General features: G+C 43.4%; 1 protein-coding gene across 1 annotated transcript in view; it reads right to left on the bottom strand.

Annotated features, from left to right (window-relative positions):
• Positions 1-10,000, bottom strand: part of LOC143302355 (uncharacterized) — a 60,622-nt gene that overhangs the window by 41,147 nt on the left and 9,475 nt on the right. Inside the window, 1 exon segment of the mRNA XM_076616997.1 lies at positions 2,210-2,281. Within this exon segment, the coding sequence (XP_076473112.1) occupies positions 2,210-2,281 (72 nt within the window).

The following is a 10,000-nucleotide window of genomic DNA, read 5'->3' as shown; positions in this document are numbered from 1 at the left end:
ATGGACAGGAGTGTGAGTGAATCCTTAGGGGTTTCCTTGAGGAATGGCTGATGGGGATGGGTGGGCAGGGAATGGGCCCCCCCACCTCCCCCCGCCCCCCAACCCCCCACCTCCTCTCTCCGCCCCACCCAGACCCTCCAGCCAACTAAATCAATGTGTGCACAACTCAGCCCCACGCCCTTCATGCTGAGATCAAATAATTATGCATGTTAGAGAGATCATATATATATATATATCCTATGTCCTGCAAACTTCTGCCAGGACTCGTTGGGTTGTATAGATCCCTGGCAGAAGTTTGCAGGATATAGCATATATATATATATATATATATATATATATATATATATATATATATATATATATATATATATATATATGATCTCTCTAACATGTTCAAGTTCCCCACCCACCCACCTGCATCAGCACACACCTAACCCCCACCCCAGTAAACTACTTATGACTGTCAAAATGATGTGTGTTAAAACGAGCATACACACCAACACACACACACACACACACAGAAACCAAAAAAACACCATACACATACAATTCAAACCAGAGGAACAAGTGCAAACAGGGGTAAAAAGAGGCCCCAGGAAACAACGGAGAGGGATAGAAATGGTGATCAAGATTAAAAAAAATTTTAAAAGGCCAAGCTCTGCGGTTGGCCTCAAAAAACAAACAGTGTATGTTTATCCCTATTTTCTAAACAGTCTTTTGATTTTTTAAGTGGTGTCACTCACATAAACAGTCCTTGTTTTATTTAAATTTGTTTGGTTTTTGTTTGGTTTGGTTTGTTTCTGGGAAGAGTAGGGTATGGGAGATGTTTTCTTCAAGACAAAAAAAAACAAAACAAAACAACAAAAATATCTGGGCTGCATTAGTCACACAAAATAATATGTTGGTTTTTGTTTTGTTTTGTTTTGATTGTTTAGGCGAAGAATGTGGTGGCTTTTTTGGTTTGTTTTTGATTGTTCAGGCATATAATGTGTTGGTTTCATGTTCAGGCAAAGAATGTATTGGCTTTTGTTTTGTTTCCACTGTTTTGTTTTTTGGAAAAATGGGAAGGGGGGGGGGGGGTTCCATACAAGGTGGAGGTCAGTCCCTCTCTCCATTCAAAACAAGTGGGATTCCCGCCTAGCTTGATTTCCTTTTTAGCTCATGGAGAATCATCTCTAGTGAGTGTCCTACTGCATGAGAAAAACAAAACAAAAACAAATGTAGCCGTGTACCCGAGTGGTTTTATTATAATAGGGTAGGGAAGAAAAGAATTAATAATAGTGATTATGACTGACTGAATTAAAGGATAGACAAGAATCTACACACACACACACACACACACAAAAGGCTAATGAAACAGAATCAGAAATGTAGATGACCACCCACACACAAACAGCTAATAACTACTCTGCATACAGTCTGGAAAGAGTGAAACATCTGAAATAAACAACAACAACAACAACAACAACAAAGTTCAGATTCACTGTTAGTTATGAGTTCTGCTGGTTTGGGTTATTATTCTTGAGGAAAACCACACATTAACACAACCCAGAACAAAGAGAACATTCAATGAAAGCTCTTCAAACTGACATCATATCAACAACTATTACTATTACTAAAAACAAATGTTAGTGGAATAACCTTGTTTCCTTATCCACAAAGAATGGACACAACTGTCTTTAGGTCAGGCTTTTAGATATAAAAAAAATATTTTAAAAAATTGTCGAATGATTGTCTTTCAAAACAGTATAAAAAAATATAAATAAATAAATAAATTTTTAAATCACTTTTTTTTCCCAATCAATCCATGGAAAATGAGAAAACACAGCAGGGTTTCAGGCATCAGTGGGCGTCAGTGCAGTGACAAACTCTACAACTGGATACACATGCACAGACTCCAGGCGGCAGACATGCACCGACAAGAACAAAGGATGAGAAGAGCCCTGCCAACAGCGGCAGTTACATTAGACTGAGCCCCAGGACCCATGCAACTACCAGCATACACAGTGTACATCAGGTTACATACATATCCAAGAATACAAAGCCATTCTGATTATCATCATATAATGTGGTTACGCAGATTTAAAAAAAAAAAAAAAAAAAAAAACATGGCATGAAGGTCAAAATGTAAAATCAAGTCAGCAGCAAAGGGGGTCAAGTTGCAAAAAAAAGGGTGCTTTGCAAGACACTATTCAACCTATTGGCTCACCATGGCCGAAGCTTGCTTATAAAGCGAACAGTGCTGAAAATTTTGCGCAATTTTTCCAGAGTGGACTTCGACCTGCAAAGTGACAAGGTGGACATCATGTGGCCAGGGGGCACACCCAGTGACAGAGAAACAGCAACACACACACACACACACACACACACACACACACCCAGTGACAGAGAAACAGCAACACACACACACACACACACACACACACACACACACACCCAGTGACAGAGAAACAGCAACACACACACACACACACACACACACACACACCCAGTGACAGAGAAACAGCAACACACACACACACACACACACACACACACACACACACACACACACACAGTGACAGAGAAACAGCAACACACACAGTGACAGAGAAACAGCAACACACACACACACAGTGACAGAGAAACAGCAACACACACACACACACAGTGACAGAGAAACAGCAACACACACACACACACACACACACACACACACACACACACACACACACAGTGACAGAGAAACAGCAACACACACACACACACACACACACACACACACACACACACACACACACAGTGACAGAGAAACAGCAACACACACACACACAGTGACAGAGAAACAGCAACACACACACACACACACACACACACACACCCCCAGTGACAGAGAAACAGCAACACACACACACACACACACACACACACACAGAGTGACAGAGAAACAGCAACACACACACACACACACACACACACACACACACACACCCAGTGACAGAGAAACAGCAACACACACACACACACACACACACACACCCAGTGACAGAGAAACAGCAACACACACACACACACACACACACACACACACACAGTGACAGAGAAACAGCAACACACACACACACACACACACACACACACACACACACACACACACAGTGACAGAGAAACAGCAACACACACACACACACACACACACACACACACACACACACACCCAGTGACAGAGAAACAGCAACACACACACACACACACACACACACACCCAGTGACAGAGAAACAGCAACACACACACACACACACACACACACACACACACACACACACCACACCATATGTACAGTCAACACCAAGCTTGCATACATACATACATGAGTGACATAAACAGCCAAAGAAATCTGAATCACATCACACAGTGCATCAACTAGTTAACAACAGATCAACATATCATTCCACTGGTGCACTGTGAGCAGTGACAATCCCCATGGCCTGTAACAGGTTGTTAGATAAATGTATCTTGTGTACATGTGTGTGTGTGTGTGTGTGTGTGTGTGTGCGCGTGTGTCACCGTGTGTGTGTGTACGCGTGCATGTGAGTGCAAGCAACAAACACAGAAGAAAAAAAAAATACATGTATACACATGAACAGTCTTCAAAATGCCACAAGTACGAAATGAACAGGAATTAGAAGAATCCAATTCAAATGTCATGGCAGGCACACACACACACCATCCATCACCACTGAATGGTGATGCACACCCCCCACAACATGACACAAATGTCATGGCAGGCACACACACACACCATCCATCACCACTGAATGGTGATGCACACCCCCCACAACATGACACAAATGGCAGGGGTGTGATCATCTCTAGGGGAAGAGGGGGTTGGGGGAAGGGCAGGAGAGAAAAGAAACTGATAATCATTCACTGAGGGAAAAAAAGGACAGGGGGAGGAAAGCCTAACTTGATGACAGGCTGGGGCCTCATGGTCCTGAAATGGTTCAACCAGAAGGACACCAGTAGAACTATTGAAGGACCGAGTGAAATGGTGAGTTTGAATAATACTATACTCTTCGTCTGGATAAATTCTTACCATGTCAAACTAGGCCTGTTCAGGTCTGCCAACTGACTGGGCAAGTTTGCAGGAGTTTGACATGGTACGGTATATTACGCTATGACGCCAAATGTCCAGTTTGAGGTGGTACACTTATTCACTTTACAAACCACAACCCTTGATATAGTGAGTTGTGATGGTAGTGGTGGAATGAAAACCTTGGGGTTAACAGACACACACTGTGGGGACACCTTTCACTATGAGAAAGTCTGGTGTGCATGCAGGTATTTGTTATTTACTTAAATATGAGTATTTTACTTATATTCATGTTCAATCTATGTATTATTTTATGGGGTTTTTTTTTTGTTTTTTTTGTTTTTTGCAACTGTGAAATCTTGTGCATGGCACAGACTGGATTGGGTCTCTTTCAAACCACAGTTTTCTTTATTTTTCTTTTCTTTGTTTTTTGGTTTCTTTTTGTTTTGTTTTTGTCACAGAATTTGGAGTTCAACAGTATGCAATTTACCTTGTGAGATGATTAAGTTATTCTTATCTTAATTATAATCAGTGTGCAATATAGTATGTCATGTTCACAATCATATTCAAAATAATGTTTATTTTATTTCATTTTATTTTATTTAGTTATTTATTTGTTAATATTTCTTGCAATGTGTGGAATGAAAGTACGAAACAATGTACGTGATATTTTTACATCTGTGTCTTCGTTATAATCCTAATAACTGTTGTTGTTGATGTTTTTACAGTGATGGTCTCCATGTTGTTTACTTGTCTATGTTGTGATAATGCACCGGACTAAATTTCTCTAATTGGAGATAATAAAGTTATTCTTATCTTATCTTACCATTCAAATGCAAAATGGGCAAGGTTTAAAGAATGAAAGCGACGGGCGCAATAGCCGAGTGGTTAAAGCGTTGGAATTTCAACCTGAGGGTCCTGGGTTCGAATCACGGTGACGGCGCCTGGTGGGTAAAGGGTGGAGATTTTTACGATCTCCCAGGTCAACATATGTGCAGACCTGCTAGTGCCTGAAACCCCTTCGTGTGTATATGCAAGCAGAAGATCAGATACCCACGTTAAAGATCCTGTAATCCATGTCAGCGTTCAGTGGGTTATGGAAACAAGAACACATCCAGCATGCACACCCCCGAAAGCGGAGTATGGCTGCCTACATGGCAGGGTAAAAACGGTCATACACGTAAAAGCCCACTCGTGTGCATACGAGTGAACGTGGGAGTTGCAGCCCACGAATGCAGAAGAAGAAGAAGAAAAGAATGAAAGCAGTATTTCTTCCTTTCTCGTGATGTATTTTCACAAGCTTAATGGATACAGGGTTCTAGATGACTACGCACAGTTTAGTCAACACAGAACTGGCTGCAACAGAATCATTTCAGTTTATTAAAATCATCGGACTTGTGAACTTTGTGAAGGCTTTCTCTCAGATGAGCACATGACAACACTGCTGACGCCTGTCTGAAGAAAATGGTGAAGCTCATCTTTTGTCAAAGAACGCAGTCCACACATACATGTAATATTTTGCACAGCAGCCTTCTTTTCCTGTGCAAGCACTCTTTTCAGTCTGTTCATGTACACATATATCACTCTGCGTGTCAACATGTGGAGAAGAGTTTGTATTCAACCGTGTTACGCATGCATGCGTGCATCTGTGTGTGTTCCCACTGCAAGAGACAGGAAAACAATGGAGAGGAAAATATTTCACCGAAACAATGAAAACGACGTTAAAAAAAGAGTTTGACAGACTCTTAATTGTTCTTCTAAGTGCATGACTGTTATCTACCAACCACCAATCAGTTTAAAACGCAGTTTATATGCAAAGCTAGGGCGCAGCTCATTCACAAAATATGATATTCATCTACCAAACACACTAAACACAGTCATCAAAATTCATACAAGTATAATATTCACTATGCACATGGCATAAATAGTCATGACCACACATCACTTATACATCCACAAGTAAAATATCACAGACACACCAAAACACCTAGCTGGAGAACCACGGTCATAACATAACACTGACATACAGATTCACTATGTCTATAACCTGATACATCAACAAACTAATGAATGAAAATATACCCTTCAGCATGACATTTCAGCACAAATGGTCTACTTATTCATTCCTGTTCATTCTGTCAGGATCTAAATAATCTAATCAAAACATCTTTTGATGTGGAGCTAAAATGAAAAGTAGCACACACTGGAGTCCAAAAATTGAAGGATAAAATATCAATCATTCTCTCTCTCTCTCTCCCCCTCTCTCCCTGCCTCTCTCTCTCTCTCTCTCTCTCTCTCCCTCTCTCTCTCTCCCTCCCTCTCTCCCTGCCTCTCTCTCTCTCCCTCTCTCTCTCTCTCTCTCCCTCTCTCTCTCTCCCTCTCTCTCTCTCTCTCTCCCTCCCTCTCCCTCTCTCTCTCCCTCTCTCTCTCTCCTCAGCTTTCCCCCCACTCGTCCTACATTCTCTTTTCCCTGCACCCTGAACCTTTCGATGATGCTTCATTATTATGTCCATGATCTGATCAAGGGAATAATTCACTCATTAATCAGCCCTCAATACATTATATTATCACCAACATAATAAACACATCTTGTTCCCTTCTTGCGGGATAAACCAAAGCTAACGAGGTAATAAAGGCCAGAGAAAAAGAGTAAATTTTTTCACTATGTTTTTAGCAAGTAATCCTTTTTCTTGACTACCTACATTCCAAATCTGTCTATTCTGCCGATTGAGAATATTGTAGTCCTATGGAGATCTTTCCTATCCTTTCCTTACACCATTGTCCATGTTCTCAACACACATTTTATTCCATGCAGTTAACTGCAAATCTGGAAACGCAAGGAGCTGCGACAGAATCAGACAGGCGTTGTGACCCCTGATCCGGTGGTCACTGTTAGCGGAGTCTGAGGCCCCGTCCATTTCTACACAGTGCTGTGTCCTCAGGAAAGGCACTTTACCCTGATTTTCCTCAACCCACCTGGGTGTAAATGGATATCGGACTGTTTTTGGGGGGAAGTTAAAATCAACAGGAGAACAAGACTGGGGACCCGCCTTACGCAACGCCAAACAGTGGAGTGATGGCCTAGAGGTAACGCGTCCGCCTAGGAAGCGAGAGAATCTGAGCGCGCTGCTTTGAATCACGCTCAGCCCCCGAAATTTTCTCCCCCTCCACTAGACCTTGAGTGGTGGTCTGGATGCTAGTCATTCAGATGAGACGATAAACCGAGGTCCCGTGTGCAGCATGCACTTAGCGCACGTAAAAGAACCCACGGCAACAAAAGGGTTGTCCCTGGCAAAATTCTGTAGAAAAATCCACTTCGATAGGAAAAACAAATAAAACTGCACACAGGAAAAAATACAAAAAAATGGGTGGCGCTGTAGTGCAGTGACGCGCTCTCCCTGGGGAGAGCAGCCCAAATTTCACACAGAGAAATCTGTTGTGATAAAAAGAAATACAAATACAAATACAAACCCTAAACAATGGTGAATAATTCACAGCCCCTACAGCCCTAACTAAAAGACATGCTCAAGTGATGAGCATGGTATAAATTCATACAATGGTTACGTGTGATAAAAACATTCATGTGATGACAAATGACATGGGCAGTGTGTTTTACATGAAATGTATTTGACATTAAAGTGATTGAACACCTGAGCTGAGAACGACAAAGTTACAAACAAACAAAAGAAAAACTTGGTCAACATTTTTTCACAAGTCTTTAACTAACATCCAAGTGATGACCACCTAACATGGGCTCCATGTTTATGATTCATGGAAAAGGTGTTTAAGGTGAATATGTGTGTGTGTGTGTGTGTGTGTGTTTGGAGGGGGCAGGAGGGGGGGGGAGGGGTAATGGTGATATATCAAAAGAAAAACCCAAGAAATTAAAAAAAGACAAGTTTGCAAGTGCATGAGCACACAAATACTCACACACACACATTTACAAGAAACAGTGACTAACTGCAATTCACTTGACGGAGAAAGTACAATGCACTGAGGCACACACACTCCCCTTCCCTTCCCTCCCCCCACCTCCCCCCACAACAATCAGACAATACATAGTCATATGACACCCACCACCTTCCCCTCCCCCCACACACATGAACAGTCACAATACTAGTATGTACACACACACACACACACACACCACACACAAATGCGACACCCACCGCCTTTCCCTCCCCCACACACACATGAACAGTCACACTGCTAGTGCGAACACACACAAAACACACACACAAAACACACACACACAAAACACACACACATTTATACGCGCATGTGCACAGGCTGCTGCAAAAAGTGTGTCACGGACAAGGTGCACCTACTTCCCCCGCCCCGCCCCGACCCCCCCCCCCTCCCCTTCCTATACGTCATCCTCACCATCAAGAGGTTCACAGAGGTCACTAACTACAATGTCGACAAGATCCTGCTGAGGACAAAACCCCAGCAGGAAGCTGACCCAAACCCACACCTAAACAGATGAGCCCACTCCACCCCCCACCCCCCCAACCTCCCCCCACCCCCACCTGCCCTCCCTCCTCCTTCCCTTCCCCCCCCATCCCTGTCCCCCTCACCTGCCACACGACAGCCAAGTGATGCATGGATGCAGGCTTTTTTTCTTCTTCTTTTTTTCCACTGTTTTTCCCCCCCACTGCCTCCTGCATTTTGTAATTTATCTGCTGATTCTCACATTTACTATTTCTCACACACTCTGTGTGTGTGTGTGTGTGTGTGTGTGTGTGAGTGCTCACACAAGTGTGTATATGTGTGTGTGTATCATTTTTGAGAATGCGTATGCATGTATGTGTGTGCAGCATACATGCCTGCATGTGCGTGTGAGAGAGAGAGACAGAGAGAGAGAGAGTGGATGAATGTGCGCGCGCACGTGTATGTGTGCTTCTCCATGCACGGTACAGGAATGCCACACAGCATGGTGCCCAGCCCCCATCTCCCTCACTCTTGACAGTACAGCTACCACCACAGTTATATGATAGTCAGTCGTGTCCCACTATGACCATCACAACAGCAGAGGAGGCAACTGCTGTTCTGACTATTTGGGCTAAAATTTGATTATAGTGGAGAGTGTCTTGCCCAAGTTACATCCCCACTCTCTGGGCCAAGAGGGTTTTTGGACAGTCAGCACTGGGATGGTTCCCAAAGGCCAACTAGCCCACAAGGCTGCAGCACTAAGAGCCAGTGCAGTTTTGCCTCCTAGTTTGAGAGTCACAGTCCTTCACAAAAGACTAATAGCGGGGGGCATTAAGTCCGAAAAACAGGAGAAAGCTGCACTTCATGGTAAAATATATAAGCTGTAAATAGTTTCCCATTGACTGGAGAAACCATTGATAATACAGCTCTCACTTTGCTGTTGGCCCAAATGTAAACTTAGCTACCACCACAACCACCCTGACAAAAAAAAAAAAAAAAAAGCTACAGGGAACAAACAATGCGGCTGTCACCTTTGTCCCCCTAACCCACCCACCTCCCCACCACCCCCTTCTCATTAGCCCACCACCATCACCACCACCACCTGCCGACCCTGTCCACCCCCCCCCCAAACCCCATCTTCACTTTATCAGCAACACCTGACTGTGCCCCCCAAAAAAGCTCCAAAATCCAGTGTTGTTTTTGGTACCTCCATCCCTTTGTCAGTCAGCTGGCCCTGTGTGTGTGTGTGTGTGTGTGTGTGTGTGTGTGTGTGTGTGGTGTGTGTGTGTGTGTGTGTGTGTGTGTGTGTGTGTGTGTGTGGTGTGTGTGTGTGTGTGTGTGTGTGTGTGTGTGTGTGAGGTGTGTGTGTGAGGTGTGTGTGTGTGTGTGTGTGTGTGTGTGGTGTGTGTGTGTGTGTGTGTGTGTGTGTGTGTGTGTGAGGTGTGTGTGTGTGTGTGTGAGGTGTGTGTGTGTGTGTGTGTGTGTGTGTGTGTGTG

Source organism: Babylonia areolata, chromosome 29, assembly GCF_041734735.1.
Source record: "Babylonia areolata isolate BAREFJ2019XMU chromosome 29, ASM4173473v1, whole genome shotgun sequence".
Classification (NCBI taxonomy): Eukaryota; Metazoa; Mollusca; class Gastropoda; order Neogastropoda; family Buccinidae; genus Babylonia; species Babylonia areolata.
This window is presented reverse-complemented; position numbering and strand designations above follow the sequence as displayed.